Source organism: Emys orbicularis, chromosome 2 (assembly GCF_028017835.1).
Source record: "Emys orbicularis isolate rEmyOrb1 chromosome 2, rEmyOrb1.hap1, whole genome shotgun sequence".
Lineage (NCBI taxonomy): Eukaryota > Metazoa > Chordata > Testudines > Emydidae > Emys > Emys orbicularis.
Window position 1 is genome coordinate 262,329,692 of NC_088684.1, and position 23,459 is coordinate 262,353,150.

General features: G+C 40.3%; 1 protein-coding gene across 1 annotated transcript in view; it reads right to left on the reverse strand.

Moving 5' to 3' along the window:
- The window catches only part of PIP4K2A (phosphatidylinositol-5-phosphate 4-kinase type 2 alpha), a 209,377-nt gene that overhangs the window by 26,098 nt on the left and 159,820 nt on the right, over positions 1-23,459 (reverse strand). Inside the window, exons 5-6 of the mRNA XM_065398140.1 lie at positions 19,384-19,530; positions 14,371-14,409 (exon numbers count right to left, since the gene is read on the reverse strand). Coding sequence (XP_065254212.1) covers positions 14,371-14,409; positions 19,384-19,530 — 186 coding nt within the window. The remainder of the gene's footprint in view (positions 1-14,370; positions 14,410-19,383; positions 19,531-23,459) is intronic.

Genomic DNA, 23,459 nt, shown 5'->3' on the forward strand with positions numbered 1-23,459 from the left:
ATTGTGCAACTCCCACTTGTGATCAATGGTGAAATGCCTGCTAAGGGTGTCTGCCAACACATTCTGAATTCCTGGAAAGTAAGCTGCTGACAAGGTGATTCGATTCCTAATATACCAGTTCCTCAGGGTGACTGCTTCTACACACAGAGGGATGGATCTCACCCCTCCCTGTTTGTTGATGTAAAAGACAGTTTTCATATAGTCTGACATTATAGGTCATGGGGGAATCAGATAAATTGCAGAAAGGCATTGTGAGTTTCTCAGCGTGCCCAAAGTTCCAGAACACGGATGTGCATCCTGGCCTCTTGGGGTGTCCAAGTGCTCTGTGCTATATGACTGTCAATGTGGGCTCCCCAGCCTAAGAGGTAGGCATCTGTAATTATCATCTTGTCCAGTGATGGACATAGGAAGGGAATGCCCACACATACCTGATGAGGATCCTTCCACCATATTAAAGATGATGTTACTCAAGAAGGAACTGTCCCTATGGTATTCATGCTTTTTTGGTTGGTCAGTACGCTGTTTAGAGCCATGCCTGAAGGTAACAAAGGTGGCGTCTGGTGAAAGGGTAATGTAAGTGCATGAAGCCATGTGCCCCAGGAAGGAAAGACAAGTTCTGATTGGAGCTTGAGGGTTGCGCATAACTTGGTCTATCAGGTCATTTTTTGTTGTGACTGAAACCCCCATATTCACCACTGTCATAATTATGATATGTTTTGTGCAAAATATGTCTTGTGAGGTATCATTTTAAAAGTCTTGATCTGTTGAACATTAATATCCTGTTGGATTGTATAATTATATGATGAAATTATGAAGCATTGCTGTATGTGTTACTGAAATATGTTGTGAGGTTGAGGACGCCCACAGCCAACCTTTCAGTTGCAACCAAGGACCAGCCAGACATGTGCTGATGGCCCATTAAAGGGAATGCACTCTCCCAACAGCCATCCCAGAGACCTCAGAGAGAGCACATATGCAATGGAAACTGCTTTATCAATGGAGACTGCCTGATCCCCACATCACATTAAAGATCTTTCTAGCAAGCTGGAAGACAATATAAAAGAGGGGAAATGACATTACTTGGTCTCTCTTCCCCCTTCCCCAACTTAATATTTGGAAGAACATCTGGAGGACAAAGACTTTGAATTGGGGAAGGGTAAGCCCAGCCTATGTATTGAGGAACTGTAACCTGCTTGTACCATCTGTCAGGGTGAGACATTGTTTGATTCAATTCTTACTTAGACGACAAGTTTAGGATTTAGAATGCATGTTTACTTTTCATTTTCTTAAATAACTATCTCTGACATTTATGCTTACCACTTATAATCACTTAAAATCTATCTTTCTGTAGCTAATAAATCTGTTTTATATTTTACCTAAAACAGTGTGTTTTGGTTGAAGTGCTTGGGAAATCTCAGATCAGTTTACATAGGTTAGTGTGTGTCCACTCCACACTCGGGGAGTGGCAACCAACTTAATAAAGTTGCACTGCCCAAGGGAGCCTTGAATAGTGTAAGACGGTACAGTCCTGGGGTGCAAGACTGGGGAGCTAGAGGGAATTGGCTGGCGCTTCTCTATTGTTGGTTCATAAGAGGCTGGGAGGTCATTCATGTAACTCAGTTGGGTGTGTCCCTGCCTGTGGATGTCACTATAAGTGAAGTACCTGCCAGAGGTTTGTAGCTTGACATCAGCATCAGTGTGATAGGCAACCTAGGTTGGTCGGTTTTGGAGGGCTCAGGGTCCCACTGTTCAGGTTGCACCCCGGGAACCCCATCACACTGTATAGCACTTTAGTTTTGGAAATAGAGTGCTAAATGACCCCTGAAGTATATGTGGTGACTGGATAGAGGTGGCACCATCAATGGTTTGCACGTATCAAACTCTTATTCAAAATATCTTTTAGCCAGGGGTTGGGCTTGAGATGGTGCTGCAGACATGTGAGGTGGAGAGAAATGATGCTTCTGTACACATTATCTCTTACGAGGAAGGTCGTAAGATTGTTGGTGATAAAACTGTTGAGTTGCCAGTCTAGGTTTGTAAGGCTACCTGTGATATTTCCTCTTTGGGACAGGTGTACATATTCCCAGTGAGTGGAAGGTGGTCCTGGAGTCCTTTAAAGTACCTAAGGACTCATCTGTCTTCTCATTGAAAAGGTGGGTTTCACTGAAGGGCAAGTCCTCCTATTTTAGACCTCTGTGGGAAATCCCATGTAGCCATGACTCATGGTGCATCACAATGGCCATTGCCGCTGTCTTAGATGATGTATCTGGTGCATCAATCGCTGATTGAAGTAGTTCTAGGCACCAGCTTGTCCTCTTGAATAAGAGCCTGGAAGTTAGCTATGCTGCTGTGGTATCTTGTCTACGAAGTCTGTGAATTTGAAATAGTTTAGATAGTTGTACTTAGCCAACAGCACTTGATAATTCACTATACAAAACTGAAGGCAAGTAGATGTGAAGACCTTTCTTCCTAACAAGTCTAAACATTTAGCTTCCTTGTCAGAAGGAGCGGATTTAGGAGACTGTTGTCTAGATCTCTCCATGACAGCCAGGATGACCAGAGTTCAGCACAGGGTGGGTAAAGTGAAATTCCATTCCTTTGGCTGAAATGTAGTAGCATTTATCTGCCCTCTTGGGGGCAGGGGCACATGTGGCTGGTGTATGCCAGCCCACTCTAGCAGATTCTAGACTAACTTCATTAACTGAAAGTGCTATTTGACTGGACCCAGTGGATTGCAGGATCAAGGGTCCTGGATCTCCTCTAGGGAAATCTGGAGTTCCTCTGGCACCCTGAGCAATACATCTTGAAATTGTTTATGGTTGTCAGGGTGACTGGGTCATCAGGAAATTAAGACAATCTTGTCGGTACTGGCAAAACCAGTTTGTAGTCCTCCTCCTTCATGAGGTCAGGAGAAAACTCTGACCACTCTCTCAGAGGGAAATGGTGGAGTGACTCCCTGGCAAAATGCATGGGCTCTGTATATCTGGCATAGGGATACCATGTTCCCCAGTATGGTCAGTAAGCAGGGTCAGAAGCTTTGTGGAGGTCCGCAAAACATGCTGTACCACTGGTCCCGAGATAAATACTGAGGTGGAGGTTGGTACCAAGAGGCTCTGGATCTCCTGTGTGGATTAACATTTCTTGGAGGAGGAGATCATGGTGGTTTGGATTCTCATAAGAAAGAGAAAAAAGGTCCGAATCCAATGGCGGTATGATGGTTCTGATGGAGGAAAGGTGCAGTGGTAGATGGAAGAGGGGCCAGGCTTCTGTCACAGGTAACATCCTGTGGGGAGTCAAAATCTCTGTAGTGAGAGAAAGTCCTGATGATTGGGGAAACTGAGGCTCAGGAAGAGGCAGGACGTCTTCTGGTGTAGCATATGTATCTGAACTCCCATTCGTGCTGAAGGGACTGGAGGAGAGATGATGTGTGGCTGGTGCATGAGACAGTGACAGTACCACCAGTGGTTGAAATTCTGATTGTGCTGGAACTGACAGATTCCCAACTTTTTGATTTGGACAGTACCAGTGGAACTGGCAGATAGAGCCCTGGTTTTATAGGCTTAAGAGTCATGACCCTGGGACTTAGTATATCCTAAATCCTATGGGTTGAATGAGCAGATTTTCTTAATGAAGGCAGAGCTGTATAAGTCATCTTCAAAGCAGACTTAAAGGGAGACCTGCTTTGATGCTTGTGCAAGTGTTCTCTGCCTTCCCAACGAGACCCTGATGAGAGGGTCTGTGGGTATGGACTCCCTTACACCAGAGTCAAACCTTATGGCGGGAGGTGCACGCTGTATCGCTTCAGGCTGATGTAGTGCAGGAGGTCCCTGGGCCTGGATGTGACTCTGACTTCATGGCCTTCTCCATGGAGGTGCTTTCTAAGCCACAGTTCCCGCACCTCATTGATGTGGCTAAGGAAAGAGTGGCAGATATTACACCTAGCTGTGACGTGTACCTCCCACAAATAGTACAAGCAGTGCTGATGGTTGTCACTGACTGAGAAGGAATTGGGGCAGGACACACCATTTTTGAAACCTGGAGTTCTGGGCATAGTCCAGTACCCATAACAGGGTATGTGGGGGGATAAGGGGTGGGGGAATTCCCCAGGGCGGGGAATATAGCTAGAAAAACTCTGCTAAAAAGAGAAGTTACTCACCCTGTGCAGTAACTGAGGTTCTTTGAGATGGAGGGAGGTTGTTTGGGCCTTCGACCAAACCCTCAAAATTGTTGTTTGCGGAGGGTTGTTGGGACACAGACAACTGAAGTGGAGGTGGTTGATGCCTTGGAGATCTCTGCCTCTGCCATTGTGTATCATAATGCCTCAGTTGTTGTGTGTAGGGGGGAGATATTGTGCACTGGGAAGAATAGTATCTATCCTGTTCTTTTTTCATTGCAAGTGTATATATACCCAAAGTATGAAGGGTTGCCCAAGAATCCTTCCAGGTGTGGAGGGTCTCATCCATCTTTGGGGCGAACAGCTTTTGGCCATCAAAGGGAGGTCCTCCACCGTAGATTGCCCCTCCCTGGGGAAGCCAGAGAGGGGGAACTATAACGCTCAGCGCATGACTAGAACAGTGGCGGTGGAGCAAGCCGCCATGTCTGCTGCATCTAAGGATGCCTGTAAGGCTGTTCTGGCGAGATGATGACCCTCAGATATGATGGTTTTGAATTGTTCCCTTTTGTCTTCTGGGACGTAATCAATAAAGTCAATGAATTTAGAATAATCTGAGTGGTCATATTTAGCCATCAACACAGCGTAATTGGAAATCCAGAATTGCAGAGTTGCTGATGAGTAGGCCTTGTGGTCAAAAAGATCTAGTCACTTCCATTCTTTGTCGTGTGGCGTGGATCTGAAACGATGTTGTTTACCATGCTGATTGACTGCATCAACAACTAGAAAGTTTGGTGCTGGGTGAGAAAATAAAAAGTCCATCCCCTTCGAGGGGATGCAGTATTTTTTATCCACTCTTTTACAGGTGGGCAGTATAGTTGCCGGGGTCTGCCGTACGTCTGACTGGTTCCATCAGCACGTCATTTATAGGAAGTGCTATTTTTGAAGCAGATGAGGTGTGTAGAATATCTAGTAGTTTATGTTGTGAATCTGGGATACCTTCTAGAGGGATCTCTAGGGAATATGATTCCCTTGAACAGCTCCTGGAAGTGTTTGAAATCATCATCAGCTCTGGGCAGTAGAGGCATTATGTTCTCGTCCGGGGAGGAAGAGGAAATGTTGGCTGGGGGCATCGTCTCCTGTTCCAAGGCTTCCTTGTGTTCCTCAAAGCTCTCCTCAGGGAGCTCTGATGGTGCCGCCACTGAGCATGGTGGGGGAGACCTGATCTTCTCCCTGTAGGAATTAAAGGGCCTAAGGTATTGTCCCCTGTATGCTGCCCAGGGGGTCCCAGTAAGGCCACGGCATGGGAAAGGGCATAAGTGGTGGTAGACAAGGGTGAACATACCAGGAATGGGTGTCCATCCTGTGTAAAGATTTAGTCTGCACAGTGGAGCCTAATGTGTAGTAGTTTGAATGGGAAACTAGAATGGGAATGGCAAACTCCTCACTAGAAAATGGAGGAGCCAGTGGTGAAGTGGGTTGGCATGGTACCATGTGCACCGGAGAGACATCAGTGCCGAATAGTGGAGATTGCAGTGTCGAAGAGACAAGTAGATCCTTGCATTGTAAGAAATGGTGTGGTGCTGCTGGTTTCAGTGCTGAAGTGATTGGTGCAATGACACTGCTGCAGGTGTGGGTGTTGGTGCTGACCTCTGAGCGCTTTGTGCTACTGAAATAGGTGGGGGCGCCATTGGCTGTGGGAAGTGTCTTGGTGCTGCATCTGGCTCCATTGGTGCCATAGTGGAGGAGGTGGTTATTTGTTTGCCTCTTGACTCTAAGTCTGACTGCTTGAGGTCAGTGGTTGTCCTGGACAAGAGGATCCCAGTACCTCGTATGTACTCAGCCGCAGTGTGGTTGGTACCAAGGGTAGGGAATGACCTGAAGACTATTACTTTTTTGTTGGGTCTTTCAAGGGAGAAATTGATTCCTTGGAGCCTTTTTGGAGGAAGGAGCATTCTTGTGTGGAAAAGATCATGCCTCTGGAGATCTTTGTCCAGAGGGGGTCTGCTGGTCAGGATCAGATGCCAGGCGCAGAGACTTTTCCATGAGAATAGGTTTGAGACACAAGTCTCTGTCATTTCTGGCTCAAGCCTTTAGGTTGCTGTAGTGAGAGCACTTCTGAGGTATGTGTGTCTCACCTAAGCAGCAGACACACTGAGCGTGTCAGTCCAACATCAGCATCACCTCCCAGCAGGAATGGCAACACTGGAAGCCCGGTGAAGCAGGCATACCGGAACTATGGCGGTTCAGCCGTATGGGTGAATGGTAACTATCCTAACCGGCAAAAACAGAGGTATAAAAAGAATTTTTTTCTAACAGAAAATAAATGGGGAAAGAAAGGGTAAGTAACCATAACTAATCTACTAAAACTATTCTAAGAAGCTATTCTAAGCACTTCGAAACTGTTTTTGCACTGCTTGGAGCTCTGTCTCAGGCCAAGGACAGTTGAAAAGGAATTGAGAGGGGTCAGGTCACATGTGCTAGACAGGCGCTGACAACAGCGCGAGACAGGGATAGTGCATGCACGAGCCAGATGAGCACTGCTGCTGAAACTCTCCGATCGAAGGTGCAGGGGCACATTCACCTGAAGTGGAGCACCTACAGAGACACTCCTCAAAGAAGAACTATTAACTATGAAGAACTATATACAAAATGCATTAACGGCAATCTTTGAAATATTTCAGATTCAAGGAAATCAAAGGAGAGCTACAGACACTGGAGGTTCCGATCCAAGCTATGCAGCAATAAAAAGTAACTGGAAAGCTGGTGGGTTTCCTCCGCCATTTATGCCCTCGGTTGGAAACAGAAGGAGGGCAAGGGCATATGCACGGACCAATGGACACTGCTTGCAAGAATGCTCTGACTCTGTGTGCATGGAGAACATACATAACCCACAGTGGAATACAGATAAGGACCGGCACTCAAAGAATACCTGTTTCATTCCATTTTATATTAAATTTAAATTTTAAATCAATATGGACTTCAGTAATTTTACAGCCCTGGGGAAAAAATAACATCAAATTGCTGGATAGGGACACTTTTTTCCTGAAAAAATGCTGCTAAAATTAACGGGAAAGATTCTTCCTGCACAGCCTGGCCCCTGGAAGCAGCTGTGGCAGCGTAAAAGGACTAGAAAATCCCTGGATCTGATCGGGGAGAATTCCCCTGGCACAAACACTGCAAAAGCAGGCTCTCACAGATGGGGCCAATGGTGGGAAAGATGGGGCTCCAAGACATAGCACTACCAAGTTTTTGGGCAGCATTGCCAGCCATATGCAGTTTACTTTGGATTACCATAATGTAGGCAAGCCCCAAGGGCTGCCTAAATTATGCTGGGGGCTACACTGGCCACCAGAAGATCCCAGAATAAGGCCACAAAAGGTATCTTAAAGTCATTTTAGTTCTGTCTTCCCCTGAGTGCGACTTCTTTGCTGTGACTCTTAGAGGTCCAGTACAAAATTACACCCTATATTAGAAAAAAACCTGTTATATTCTAATTTGTGCTTTGAGTTGCAACAGTAACAAGAACTAAGGCTGTGGTCCTGTAAAGACTTATGCACTTGTTTAACTTTGCTGTGATTAGTCCCACTGAAGTGTCACAATGGATAAAGTCAAGTAGGTCCATAAATCTTAGCTGGATCGGGCTTAAAGATTATTCATTTTTAATTCAAATAATGAGTCATTAGAACATTTTACAGGTATTAGATTTAGTAAATCATATACTACATTCTAATTACTTTAGAATTTCTGAAGCCATGAGTAACCATTTAATTACCTTGAATTTTCATCTTCACAATATTCTGGCGTTTTAAAAATAAGCACTACCTCTTCTGTTGTATGAAAATGAAGGCATAGTTTTGGAGATTCTGCATATCCAGACTTACTTCAAATCTTTGCTCTATATGTTCTCCTTTTACAACTTTTTATTTTTTTAAACAAATGACTGAATTCCAGTGGCATGGGTATGTAATTGTCATAATAGCAATTTCTAGTTTTTCTTTTCCTTTTGTAAATTTTATAATCAAGATATAATTCAAATTTTTTTTAGTCATTTTTTTACTTAAGAAAACAAACTCTTGATATTGAACTTGATTTTTCTTGCTATTTTGTCCCTTCTTTTTGTGCACAGGTACACACACACACACACACACACACACACACACACACACACACACACACACACAATGAGTGCTGGGCTCCCAGCATAAGTCTTTTAAAAAAAACTGTCTAAGCAAAAAACTTTTTAAATAATTTGCTTTGTAAAGAAATGTTACAGGGTAGTGTAATCTAGTTTTTGGAGTAGGGGAATGGGAGTCTGGACTCATTTCTAATTGTAACTTTGCCACTGCTTTACTGTGACACCCTGGGCAAATTACAACCTCACTGTGCCTCAATTTGGTATCTATCTATAAAATGAGTCTAAGACATACTTCAGAGGTATGTTGAGAGGCTTAATTAATGTCTGTAAAGCACTTTGAAATCCTCAGATGAAATAAGTAATATTATGGAATTATAAAGACTTTGAATTGAAATAATGAAAAAAGTAGGTCAAATTTTGGAACTTGATGAAGTCCCTTTAACTATTCATCTACTGACCGCAAAAGACAAAAATATCCTTTAATTGAAGAGTTGGAATAAGACGCTGCTGCTGAGCTATTGTGCTAAAAAGATCTGATATTACAATCCCTCCTATCTCATTTATAATTGTGGCCTCAGGAACCAGATAAAAGTAGTCAATTATAATATGTTGTAATTTAAAGGGTCCAAAAGAAATGCTGGAAAGCAGGTATGGAAGATATTTCTAGATGTAATAACTTACCATATATACTCATTCATAAGCCGAATATTTTTGGTAAAAATGTGACGCATCAAAGAGCGGGGGTTGGCTTATAAACGGGTCTACACCAAAATTTTATGATTTTAAAAACTCTATGGAATCATTGAATTGAATATCTAATACATTGTCATTTTGTTTATCTGGAGCGTCTGCAGGCATGGAGCCCCTCAGAACGGCGAACCGCGGCCACAGGGAGCTGAGGGGCTTCATGTCTGCAGACGCTCCAAGTAAACAAAATGTCCCGACCCGCCAGTGGCTTACCCTGATGGGCCGGGAGCCAAAGTTTTCCAACCCCTGAAATATAGGGTAGGCTTATGAAAGGATCATACAGTTTTTGCAATTTTTACCTATCCATTTTGGGGGGTCGGCTTATAAACAAACGGGCTAATGAATGAGTATATACGGGTAACTGTAATACCTAGACATTAATTCACATGTAACCCTCAAATTGTAATAGGTAAAGTGTCCAACCTCAGAGAATTGCTTGTGCATGGGTGCCATGTACAATTCCCAAGAATCACCAAATCTTTTTTGTACTGAGTTAGAACTGCCAATAGTAATAATAGCTGAGAAATATCTACAACTGCCAACAGCAACTTTTTTTTTTTTTCAAAACCAGCATCAATGGAAAAGTTCTTAGGTTAAAGCAAACCCGTAGTCATTTTAATTAGTACATTTATGCTTTCATGATCTAGTTACTGTTTTATGAGTAAAAGTATATATCAGTTCAAGCAGTGATATGGTGATTTTAGAAGATTAAGCATAAAAATGCATATTAACGTCTAGTTCTAATATTGTTTGAAGGTTGTCTAGCAAGAATGGAACATAGGATGTTTAAATAATTACTGCAACCTCTTTAGGGAAAAAAACACAGTCCAGTTATGTTTTCTTTTTCTTCTCCAAATTCCCTGCTGAGCAGCTCACTTGCTGGCAGTGTGCTCAGACTGTCAGAAGTAAGAAGTACTACACTCAGCTATAATTACTAATTTAATGTCATACTGGAAGTGCAGCACAGCTGTGAAAAAGAGAGACCACCAGGGAGTTCCACATTATCCCAGTCTCACTTAGAGAGGGCAAAACTGTTCGAGGCATGAATAGGAAATGCCCTCTATTAAAAGAAAGAAAGAATTAAGGAATAAAAAAGTAAGCAGCAGCTGTCAGAATCTGACAACTGTTGAAATGTACTGTTCTATTAAAATTCAAGTCATCTGTAAATGTATGTTATGATACCTGTTGCCATGAAAGTGATGATGTTATTGTTAAAATATCTCTCCTAATATAAATCACAAGAATTGTGTGTCAAGGTGAAATCTAAGGGATGGGATTGGATCACAAAATATTTAAAATGACAACAACATTAACACATCAGGAGATTAAACAGGTGTGACAAGTCAAATGAAAGAAAAATTGAGAATGGTGCAGAAAGCAATAAAGTTGTCAATATTTAGTCATTCCAGTTGGCCCCTCTTCCAGAAAAAAGTAATTTTTGACTCATGATGACTATTTTACAATAGAAAATCAGAGACAGAGATTGAATATGCTTTTCTTACTGATTTATTACTTTCCTGGTGCATTAAAGTTCTTGGCATAACAGATTACCTCTTACTTACAGGTATTGTAATTGCTGAAGAAAGATATACAGAAAAAGATATTGAGCATCATCACCATTTTGGTCAACATTTTTGAGCTAGAGTGTCTAAAATTTTGACTCCCTATTAAGCACCTAGCTCTCCTGATTTTCAGAGGTGCTGAACACGCCCGGTTCTGAATGATGTTGACCTAGAGTTCCTATTGAAATTGCACGAAATGATTTCAATGGGAGCTGTTAGTGCTCAGCAACTCTCAAAATCAGGCTCCTCATTTGAGTGCCTCAATGTGAATTTTGGAGCCTATCTTTAATCATCATTTGAAAATTTTGGCTTAGGTGACTTCCTAAAGGTCACATAATAAATCTGTAGCAAGACCTGACTTCTTAGCCCTAAGTCTTCACCACAAAAGACTCTTCCCTCTCTCTAATACTTCCTTGTTGCTCAGATACAATATCTATGGATGGATTAAGAATACATTATTAATTGTGAGTCTTTCATTCTGAATGTAATTTCAGGGCTTTATTACTGCAGAAGGTGATTTTAATTAGCATCAGGATAAAACTTGGCAAATAAGTTACCACACCAGATAAGGTGTGAGATATTTTTATTTTTTGGTTGAATCAGTTAAGCAATTTCTTTAAAGATACTTAACAGGAGAGGGAGACATATTTTGGTGATGTCAGAGGCTTCCACGAGAACTAATTAAAAATGGCTCACTTTTCTTTTTAAACTATAATTTTTCAGACACTTCTACATGTTTCAAGAGTAGTTTGAGACTCTACTCCTACCGAAGATGCAACCTTTGAAAATGTGGATGTAAATTTAGTTTTTAAAAAGGTGTCATTTTTAGTTAGCTCTCTTAAAGAAGCATCTGACATCACCAAACATTTGTTTCCTTCCCCGCTCAGCATCATTAGAAATTTTTTTCTAACATATCTTCTATTTTGTGGCAAAACAGAAAATAAGTAATGTTGTGCAATGTTTACATTTTTCACTCATAAGTAATGTAGCCATCACAAACTCATGCCAATATAATCTTTATACTACACCCAGGCTTTGACCCTGCAATAGGATCCACATAGGTCAACCTCACAATCCTTCTGGGTTCCATACACGCATGGGGTTCACCCACATATAATCCAGATTCTACTACTCTACTTAAAGATAGAAAACAAATATTTTATGTAAAACACATTCAGAGATTTAAAAGATTGCACTTTAAATAGTAATCTTTAAATATGAATAAAATTACTTTGGGTTAAAACACTGCAGGACGTTAATGCATGAAGCAGAAGATACTGTCATCTAGATACCACAGTGATTTGGATCCTATAAGAATCTATGGTAAAGATCGATAGAAGATTGCAGTATACTCTCCTGGCCCTTTTAAATTGACACAGCTCAGGCAGACTCTGGTGTTCATAGAAAAAAGAGTAACGTAAAACAAAATAAAAATGAATTTTTTCCATTGATCAGAACCGTTTGCAAAACAAACGTTTTAAATGGATCCAAGAAATGCTGTTCTTTCTCCGAAGCTTAGATTCTGCCTGAGCCCTGTCAATTATTTTTTAAAATGTACACAGAGTGCTAACCTGTCATTTTATCGGTGCACCACATTGCCTGTGAGGGTATTGTAGCTGCAGAATATTCGATCTCAGGCCCTGATGCTGAAGGCTCTCTCCGCTCACAACACCCACTGAATTGGCTGCAACACTAGGCCTGCTTTGATCTACAATCGACAAATCAGATTCCTTTTTCAAAAAATACCATTTCAGCCATTTAAATGTTAAACTGTAGTTTTTTTGGCAGCATTTTTATTTGTATTTTTCAGGTTACCATTAAAGAAGGAAAAACTATTAGAAATTAACGGTGAAATCCTGGTGTTACTGAAATCAATGAGAGTTTTATGACAGACTTCAGTGGGGCCAGGATTTCACCCTATGTTAAAATAAGGAGTATTGGCGGGATTTTTGAAATTGCTCAGCAATGGTCTAATTCTACTCCCATTAATATCAATTACCATTGACTTCAGTGGGAGCAAAGTTAGGTCAATACTCAGAGTTTCTGAGAGTCCTAACAGATACTAACTGTATTTGTACCAACAGGATATATTCCCCCATGTGATGTATACCAATATTCTACAGACTCTCTACAACACGAGGACACTCAGAGTTAGACTCCATTGAAATCTGAATACCCTTGATATTGTCTGATTTTATATTATTTTAACATACTGGGATGTTGTGGGTTTTTGCATTTATATTAAATTATCACAGTGCTGACAGCAGATGTCTTCACTGTGCATTAGCTGCCATTCCAAAACAGTGGGGGGTTAAATCACTAAGGTTTGAAAACACGAGTGGTTATGCTATAAAAATAAAAATAGACCAGAAAAATAAAGACAGTTCAAGCTGTGGTCTTGAGGGATCTCCTGCAGAAGGGAGATAAATGCAGATATTGGCTGTCATGATGATTCCAATTCACATTTGGGAGCTGCTAGATGGATGATGATGAAAGAAAATGCATGAGGATCTGAACTGTCCAGTCATTTCCTCTTGGAAGGGAGAGAAAAAGAATACTTAGCAGAGAGTTTCTCATGGGTCTAAAACAAAAGCCTTTATTTGAGTCACAACGTACCGTTAATAGCTTTCACCGCTACAGCAGTTGATCACGTCTGTCTCCAACTCATCAGTGCCGTCAGTGTGATTTACACAGGAGGGCTCCAAAGCCCAGAGAGGACACCGTAACTAATGCTCCATTTAAACAAAATACCAAAGTGGGTCCTGGGACAAAGCAAAACAGGGTCTTTGACCCCATGCTGCTATGTGATCCCACACAGTGATATAATTCAGGAATTCCTTACAACTGAGGGAAGGGGAAGTTCAGAGCTTACGTATGAAAACAAGAAAATAAGCAGACTGCAGTCTTAATCTTTTCCAGTATTTTGAAATTCAAATTGCTAGGAATCAATTTATTAGGTCATATATAATATATAGTGGAATATTCAGTTTCCTGTATATACCTGCAACAATTGCTCCTATATCTATTATTCAATCAGGACATTTGATTACAGATGTGAAACCATTAATAAAATGTGGATCAAAATTTTGTTTTGTAATTAAAAAAAGATTTAAGAATTAAGTTTATTTTAAAACCAAGAAGACTGAAGTGCCCAAAAGAATTGAGAAGACATTGATGGAGAGAGAGACTACAGGGTGGAGATCTTACTTTTAGAGAAAGATTTTCAGTAGCTGATTCCTAACCTGTACCCACAAAAAAGGAGTGGGAACCTGTCCTGTGGGTAACAGCCATAACTGCATATGCATACAGGTCTGTCACAGGATCGCAGCTATCCAGCTTGCACACACACATACAGGCTTTACTTGTAATGCCGAGGTGCCCACATTTCAAAATTTGTCTCAATGTTACAGTCACACTAGAAAGGATGTCATTTCTATCAAATAAAATGGATTATCCATAAGGCTACATCATGAAAAGTGGCAAGAAAAAAAGAGGGAAGGAAGCAAGAGAAAACTTTCTGATACCACAGTCACAACAATAAGCTTTTCACATGGCAGGAACAGGAGGAGCTGGGAAGAGGAGAGGAAAAAGGGAGGATAGGTGGAGAAGAAGAGGTGGATTAGTTCACTTACCTCTGATGTCACAATCTCACTATAGAACAGTAGATGAAGCAGAGTTGAGAAAAGAGGAGGAAAGAGCAGTAGAACAACAGAAGGGGAAAGAAAGGTTAGGTGCACAAGAGCACCAATCATACTCGTCCTAAAACGGGTTAGCAGCTAAGTAACTGGACAAGAAATGCAAATTCACCATACCTTTTCTTTGTCACTGGCTTCTCTAGCCACAGTAGAGCCCTGAAACAGAAAGACTGGATCTAAAAATGTGCACGTAACAGGAAATAAATTTAAAACTTTTAAGATAATGGACCAGAACTGGGCACAGAATGGGTTGGCAAAACTATGTCCTGAACTTGATGACTGTTTGGCAGAGATGTGGTAAAGTGGTTATTTTGCCACACACAGCTCAGGTAGTTTGGCCCGCTGCAATATTTTGAAGAGGATAGAGGATGACACACATGAAGGGGAGGAAGTACGTTTAAATCACTGAGCGTTCTACAGCCACTCTCTTCTTCCTGTTGTGTTTTCTCTCCTCAGATCTCATCCTACTGCATCTTAGTAAGACAACATCTGGGAGGCTCATTTTCTTTGATAGATTTCTAAGTTTTGTATGCCTATATTGCTGTGTCGTTATGGGATGGAGAATACATGATAATAACGATACTATTTTATTTTAACACACTTCGCTAAGACATGCAGGATGCTTTACAAAATGAATTACTGTGTAGTATTTAAAATATTAGAAAGTACAAACAAAAGCAATGAAAGCACCCTACAGCAGTACTATGAAATATAAAATTAGAGGGGCTCTAAAGCTAAAAAGAAAAGCAAAAAAATATGGGATCAGCAGTGGTTTTATCAAGACTTTACCAGTGGGATTTAACTATGTTTGATGAAAGGGTTTTGAATGCTGTTTTAAAATTGTCTTTGCTTAAACTAGTGAGCAAACATGCTTGTGCATTCTGAATAAGCAGCAAGTGACAAAAAAGGGATGTTCCCTGGATTGTGAGCTCTTTGGATCAAGGATTGTCCTTCTGAAGTGTTTTGAATGTACCTCCCCACACACAGTAGGCAATGTGGGAAATAAATAATGATAAGGATAACAATAAATAATTAATGTGTTTCTACAGCATGCAGACAACAGCCCCACAAGATCTATAAAGCATTCACTGGCTATATTTTTGTTGCATTGTGGATTCAGTGTGGAGAAATGCTGTAAAGGAGGATACTATCTCTAGTGATCCTAAAAATTCATAGCCTTACCTTTCTCTACACACATTTTAAATCCAAATACTTCAATGTTTTATCTGGAGAGATATATCTGGGGAGCTGGATGCATAAAACAGATGTATGGACAGTGGCCTTTAGCTATATTATATGGCAACTCAGCAGGGATTTCATTACACAACATCATAAGTTGCCAAAATAGTGAAAAAAGGCCCTTTGAATTAGTTAGTTACACATATTTTATTTTGTGTTCTGTGTCATATCACTCCCATCCATTTCCAAGGGCTACTTGTCAGAAAGAAAGGTCAGTTAAGAACCAAACAAATAAAAAATGAAAATTTGTAAAAGCTAAAGTTAGAGGGACACTTGAAATCAAACTCACTGCAACAATATCAATTAAATGTAGTTTTAGGTACTGCCCTTGCCTCTTAATCTTGCCAATTTTTGTGATTTTACAATCACACTTTCTTATTTTTTATAAGTATTTGTCTTTTCCCTCTTGCTGTGCAAAAGGCATTCACAAACAACTGGGGACACTGACTATATACAGAATGTGGTCAAATGCATGAAGTAATCAAACTGAAAAAAATTTTACACCAAATTTTTGGGGTCAGTTTTCAAAAGCACTCAGTGTTGGCCTAACCGCTCCAACAGATGTCAATGGGAGTTTTACCACTAATTTCAACAGGAACAGAGTTAGGCCAATGCTGAGTACTTTTGAAAATCCCACCCCTTGTCTCTAAGCTCTTTTAGCTATAGTAATCTTAGATGTTCCTTGTAACCCAAGGCAGAAAAACAGAAGTGTAAATTCTAAACTGGTGTGTCTTGAAAACTTTCAGCTACTACAGTGGACTCTGCTCCCATAGACTTTGCAAGCACTGTAACATTAAACAAAGTTAGAAAACAATGATTATTTTCTCTCTACTACTATGTCCAATGTATTATAAATCTGTCTGGTGAAAGTTCATCCTGATGAATAAACCTAGCCTCTGAAACAAGAATTTTTCCATCACCAACAAGGTACTTTTGGCCTCTCCTCCTTCAACTGGACAAATTAATAGAAATACAGAGGTTCTGGAAAGATAACTAGCAACAAATGCTATTTATAGAAATGCTAAATGTGACTGATTTTTTCTTTGGATTTCTTTTTGTTATGTGTTTGTATATTGAGTTTGTATAAAACGAGGGTGTCCACATGCTACTGAAATACAAATAAACGACACATTTATACAATAATAGGAGGTTCCTATCGGAGCACTCTAGGTAACCCTACAAACACTTAAAAATGCAATAAGTCAAAGAAGAAACACCAGTCCCATAATACGTATACATAATATTAAATAACCAAGCAGCACACAAACAAGCCAAAGTCCCCATTTTTGGAACAAAGCTGATTATGGCACATGTTGACTGCATGTCAACCCTAACCCTTACCCATAACTGAGATCGTTTTGTCTAAAATTAGACAAACTTGGTGAGTCATGAGAGAGGGAGGCATTCCAACTACTGGTTTGACAAGGAAGGTGATAGTTACAGATGAGCAAACCAGCTCAAATAAAATGAGTAATGGCCTCTAACTTGAAATGCCTCTGTATTTTCAAGTTTTGACCAAGACAAGAATATAAAATTAGGAGAGCATTTCCTTTCGTATTTCAAACATGGTCAAGCCAAGTAGTATTGGAAATCTTACGATAAAATCTATTTTGAACTGATCAAAGATCATTGGTTAAGCATCTGGACTTTTGGATGCTTATCTAAATTGAACCCTCCCCTAAATCTTTTATAAATCATCCATCTCTAATTCCACCAATAGATTACTGACTCATTCTTTAAAATATCTTTGGAGGGCTCCCAATACGTGTGTGCTTTTGGTTAAGTACAAACTCCCATATCTCTGCTGATCAAGATATGGCATGTGTCAGTTGGTTAACTTAAGATGGGCTAAAGGGCAGCATGAATGTGCATCTCCATTTGAGAGAAAGAGAGAGAAAGAGAGAGCATCCATAGCACAATTAAGAAGTATTCCCATTCTCCCCCTTGTAATCTCCTCTCATGTTTTATTCTCTCCCACAGAGGCCATCATGCTAGACACTGATGAGCCAGTTCTTGAACAACTGTTAGTCAGTTCTGAGAAATCAAGCTTGGACGAAACATCCAAGTGACATCTTTTCTAGGTAGCTATTTGTCTGCAATAGGTGGGGGTGTAAGGGATGATGCATTATGCAGTATGACACTTCTCTCAGTAATATACAGAACTAAGTAACAATCTTTGAATAAGCTTGCAGACATACTTATGTAGTCAAATGTGTTGAAAAAATAGTTACCCACCTTTTATAACTGCTGTTCTTTGAGATGTGTTGTTCATGTCCATTCCATTCTAGGTGTATGCACACTCACGGGTGCGGTCGTTGGAGATTTTTGCCTTAGCGGCATCTGTAGGGTCAGCTATGGTGCCCCCTTGAGTGCTGCGCCCATGTGCTGGTATTTCAGGCATTGCTGGCCCTATACCCTCTCGGTTCCTTCTTGGCCTTCTTCTTCGGTACCGACGACAAGGAATGGCGCAGAATGGAACTCGGTGCCAGGCGTGCACTTTGCTCCAATGCCGAAGTGCTCGGCAAATCATGCCGAGATGGCTCAGAGGCCAGGTGGAGGGCAGACTCCATCAGGAGGGCCCTAAGTCCAATGTCCCGCTCCCTCTGCATGTGGGGCCAAAAGCGTTTGCAGATATGGCCCTTGTCTTTTACGTGTGCTCCCCCAAGCACTTGAGACAGCTGCCATAGGGGTCACTAATAGGGATTGGCCTGTTACAGTCTCTGCAGGGCTTGAACCCCAGACACTGGGGCATACCCTGCCAGGGGCAAAGTCCCTGCTGGGACTCTAACTACTAACAACTAAACACCGAACAGGTACTTAACATTAACTATTGAAGAATCAACTATATACAAGGCCTTAAGGCACAAAGTCCAAAGGAGGAAAAAACCGCTGGCCCTTGCTAAGCAAGGACAGGCGCGTGGACTAACCACCACGGGCAATAAGAAGGAACTGAGAGGGCACAGGGCCGGCGGCGCCTGATATACCAGTGCATGAGCGTGGTACTCAGGGGGGTGCCACAGCTGGCCCTATGGATACCACCACGGCAAAAATATCCGACGACTGCACACATGGGCGCGTGCACACCTAGAATGGAATCGACATAAGCAAGTACTCAAAAGAAGAATGACATTTACTATAAATAATGTTTAGAAATATAAGGCGAGACTTTGGGAAGGAAATTTAAAACAAATCTCTTATGAAAAGAGATTGAAAAATACATTTGGGCAATTCATTTTAAGTATTATATATTAAATATTGGCTGAATTAGCAATAGTAGACAAACATTTTAGAAAACAGGTGGAACATATCTGGTAGAGGTACCAGGCACCAAAAGTTATGTACTGTAGCATTAGGTCCAACTCTTCTACCTTAATTTCTTTTAAATATCAAAAGAACTATCACTGTGAAAACTATATAAGTGATAGATATTTCTATTTGAAAAATGTTAAAGTGGTGCTAGTAAATTACATCTCTTAAAATGTTACAAAAAGCCCTTTTCAAAATAAGCAGTGGCCCCCCACAAAGTTGATCAAGGGAGTATCGGAAACAGAAGGATAACATTATTATTATTACATTTTCACAGTGGCTTTTAGTTTCAGCCATTAACAATTAGTTACATTTAGCAAACATACTCTGCTAAACCACTTCCCTTAAAGCATGCATGATACAGCTTAAATGGCGTTACTTGTATAAAAATGTTTTCCGGTTTAGCTAACCACACATTTTCTTTATTTTAGAAGTAACCAACATAACTTCTGAACAATATTCATTTAATAGATTTGATTGTGCTTTGCAACAACCAACGTCTAAAACACTCAATAGAATAGTTAATATTTACTTTAGCAATTTTAACTACTTTAACAATTATTTATATCCAAAGTTATTTCTTACCTTTAAATCATATTTTCTATAAACAGACAAACGATGGCTGAACACATTTCTTGTTACAATCATATATATCTCAACTCCATCAACGGTAAGCCGGTACATGCCAAAAAACTGGGGAAGAAGCGTAATCCCATGACACTCCACAATATACTGCAAAGGACAGAAGAAAAAAAAGAAATTAATAAAACTCTTAAAAAACTCAGATCCAGAGAGACAAATACATATACAGCATGTATGTCGTGGGTGGATACACAAACCATTGAAAAACCAAGTCTCCAAACACACTGCATCCACACAAAAACCACTGTCATAGGCAAACCTTTAAAAAGGTTACTATACTTGTAGACCAGTGTCAAAAACAAAATCCTTTTTATATTAACAGCATTCCTTATAACATTCAGTTTCCTTAGCTTTTCAGAATAGGGTAGACTCTCTTTGTGTTAGTTGACAACACTGTGTTTTATTAGTCCAAAATCAGCACAATTTGATCTCACACAAAGGAGAAATTGTCCTTTCAAACACTACCCCACTTTGTTTATTCTCTGTTGTACTGCATTTTGCCTTTAGTCTGTAGATACTTTGGTACAATTTTCCCAATACTTGTTTAGCATAGTGTATGCTTATCGTGTATATAAAAAACAAATAGTATCTGTCAATTCCTTTGTGCTAGTTCCCATGTTAAGTCGGCACCTCAAGATTACACAATCCACTTCTAGCAAGCAGAAAAAAATGTCGAATACATGTGTTTTTTATTTAGAGAACATTTCATCTGCCCATGTTCCTTCACAGATGGGATATTACCCCTGAAGAGAACCTGTCACCCTACAGACACAGGCTGCTCCACCACAGTTCTGATATCACCTGCCTTCCAACTAGTAATTACAAATATTGTAGAAACAGTATTCAAGGAAGCATAAAAATACAGAATTCATCAAGAAAAAAGTTATTTAAGAAGGAATGATAATTTATTGTGAAAATATATTATCAAGTATCCAAACTAGAGTAATCCAAACATGAATTCAAATACCTCCCTCCTATTGCCTAGAAAAAAGATAAGAAGAAAGTTAGGCCAGTTTGTATGAGACAAAAGAAAAGGAACTGATAGTGTTCCTCTCTATCTTATTCCCATATAAGTTTCAGAAGGGCCTAAACAAAAAAAAATCCTTATAGATGGGGAACCAAAATGCTACCAAAAGATTCTACTAAAAGCAGAAACAGCTACAGTTGAGTAGTGTTCAGTGAAAGCTAAAGCCTCTGCTTTTTGTAACAAAATAATCATCGTTGTCAGAGCATGGTCTTTTGAAATGCAGTTGATTTTACACCAAGTTTCTATGGCCATGTCTACACTATCGAGCTTACAGCTGTACCGATGCAGCTGTGTTGCTGTAAGATCGCTCATATAGCTGCTTTATGCCAATGGGAGAGAGTTCTACCGTCGACTACTTCAAAGAGCGGCAGCAGCTATGTCGGTGGGAGAAGCTCTCCCACCAACATAGCGCTGTGCACACTATGCCAGTGAAACTTGTGTCGCTCAGGGGTGTGTTTTTTCACATCCCTGAGCAATATAAGTTTTGCCAACATAAGTGATAGTGTAGACATAGCCTAAAATATAGCAGTTTAAGCCATTTGAAAATTCTCAAATTCAGACTACAATTAGATTTGAAATTATGTTAGCATATTTCTAATAAGAAGCACATTTAAGTGCAGTTTTCTAGGAAAGTTCTTATCAGATTTCAAATCAACAAGGCCATACAGATTGGTGTGTCTCTAGTGGAGCTCTGCAGATTTTCCAATTCCTGAGTGCTCTGCTAAAATCTAGGGAATGTCTCTCACTCATTCTCCCTAACCTGATATTAGGTTTTGGAGACACTAAAGAAAAATTCTGTTTACATTAAAATTTTAGTTAACTTTCAAAATGATCCTGAAAACAATCCTGTCCAGCAAAAACTGAAGGAAAATAGGGAAACAGCAGAGCTGGAAACTTACTATGAGCTGAACAAATTATGACTAAGAAACTGAATCACTTTACGTGCCAAACAGTACAAGAAGACTGAAGATAAAAGCTCAAAAGTTGATTTAATCAGTGCACAGTGTCTAATATCTCAAATTCTGTATCCACTTGATCAAAGGTCCTGAGTTATAGAGGAAAAATTGTTGATTACAGGATTGTCATTAGCCTTGTAAGCATGCTACACCTATTACTGGGCATATCACTCATTTTAGCCACAAATAGATCTCTGTTACACACAAACCTAGTATCTTCCAGATTTTAGCACCACAAATTAACATTAGAAATACTAAAATTGAGGTAATAGAAAACTTTAGCATATTTAAAAGTCAAGTCCCCATTATCAAGCAGCATCTTCTATTATTGTGTTATGTTCATCATTATGTGCCCAATATATATTGTAAAGGCTAATGTCATATATCTGTGCTTTAGCAGGTTGGGAGTTGTGTTCATAAAAACATTTTCTAGATCAGGGGTCAGCAACCTTTCAGACGTGATGTGCTGAGTCTTCATTTATTCACTCTAAATTAAGGTTTCGCGTGCCAGTAATACATTTTAACGTTTTTAGAAGGTCTCTTTCTATAAGTCTAGAATATATAACTAAACTATTGTTGTATGTAAAGTAAATAAGGTTTTTAAAATGTTTAAGAAGCTTCATTTAAAATTAAATTAAAATGCGGAGCCCCCCCGTACCGGTGGCCAGGACCCGGGCAGTGTGAGTGCCACTGAAAATCAGCTCGCATGCCACCAAATTAATATTTAATTATTTATAGAAAGTGTAACTGCTTCAGCAGAAAAGACTGAGAAAGACTGCCCACAAATATCCAATAGTTTGGTAGTTATGCCATTCAACTGGACTGTGGGAAATCTGGATTCAAGTCCCTGCTCCAAATCAGGTGGAGATTTGAAAACAGGTCTCCCCACTGCCCAGGTGAGTGCCATAACCCCATTGGTGCAATGGGGTCTTTCTCCCATGTAGTCTGAGCTTCTGTATAACACAGGCCACTGAACTTCCCCCTAATAATTCCTATAGATAAATTTTAGAAAAACATCCAATCTTGACTTTTAAGTGCCACTGCCAGCAATGGAGAATCCACCATGACCCTTACATTGTTCTAATGGTTATTTCCAAGGGCTGCGTGGATGATTTCTATAAGATACACTGTAGGAATTATTTTTGTGGAAGATCTATAGCCTGTGTTATGCAAGAGGTCAGATTAGATTATCACAATGGTCTCTTCTGGCCTTGGAATCTATTGAGAAAGGGCTGACCTGACTTAAGTACCTAAATCCAAGAAAGGGTTAACAGTTGTGAATCCCAAGTGGTGATTGGTACCTTCCTCCAACCTGGAGTTAGGGGCCTAACTTCCTGTGAGAGGCTGAGCCTAGACCACACCCATTTCCTACTAGCTAGTTTAGGTAGCTCCCCACTCAGCTTCCCAACTTCTGTGAATCCTTTTAGAAATCTATCTTTCTCCATACAATGTATGGGGAGCATGGGTGCCTAGCTCAGGGCTGGGTACTACTGGGAGGCAGGGTACCTAGGAATCAGGTGTTGCAGCACCTAATCCCTTTGTGTACCTAGCCCTAAGTGATTTGCCCAAGGTCATATAAGAAGTCCATGGCAGAACAGGGAATTGAACCTGGGTATCTGGAGTCCCAGGCTACTGCTCTAATCACTGGAAAATCCTTCCTCTTCTAGCTGTTAGGGCATGGTTTGAGAGTCAAGAGACCTGTGTTCAAGCCCAGCTCTGTTACTCGCTGTGTGACCTGAACAAGTCACTTAAACTTTCTGTGCCTTAGCAACCCCATCTGTAAAATAATCTGTTAACACTGCATACATGCAAAGTATTCACGGTAGGTATAAAACCAACTCTGGTCCACTTCCTGAAACTCATATCCCATGTAGCAGGATACAAATGAATCTTTTCTCTTATGGGATTATGTAAGAAGGGAACAGAGTGAGACTTGATTTATATCTTACTGGAATGTAAAGTTAAAGCTAGCTATTTGTTAGTACATTTCAGACTAAGTAACCAGTTTTGACTCTACCAATAGAATGCGTTATACT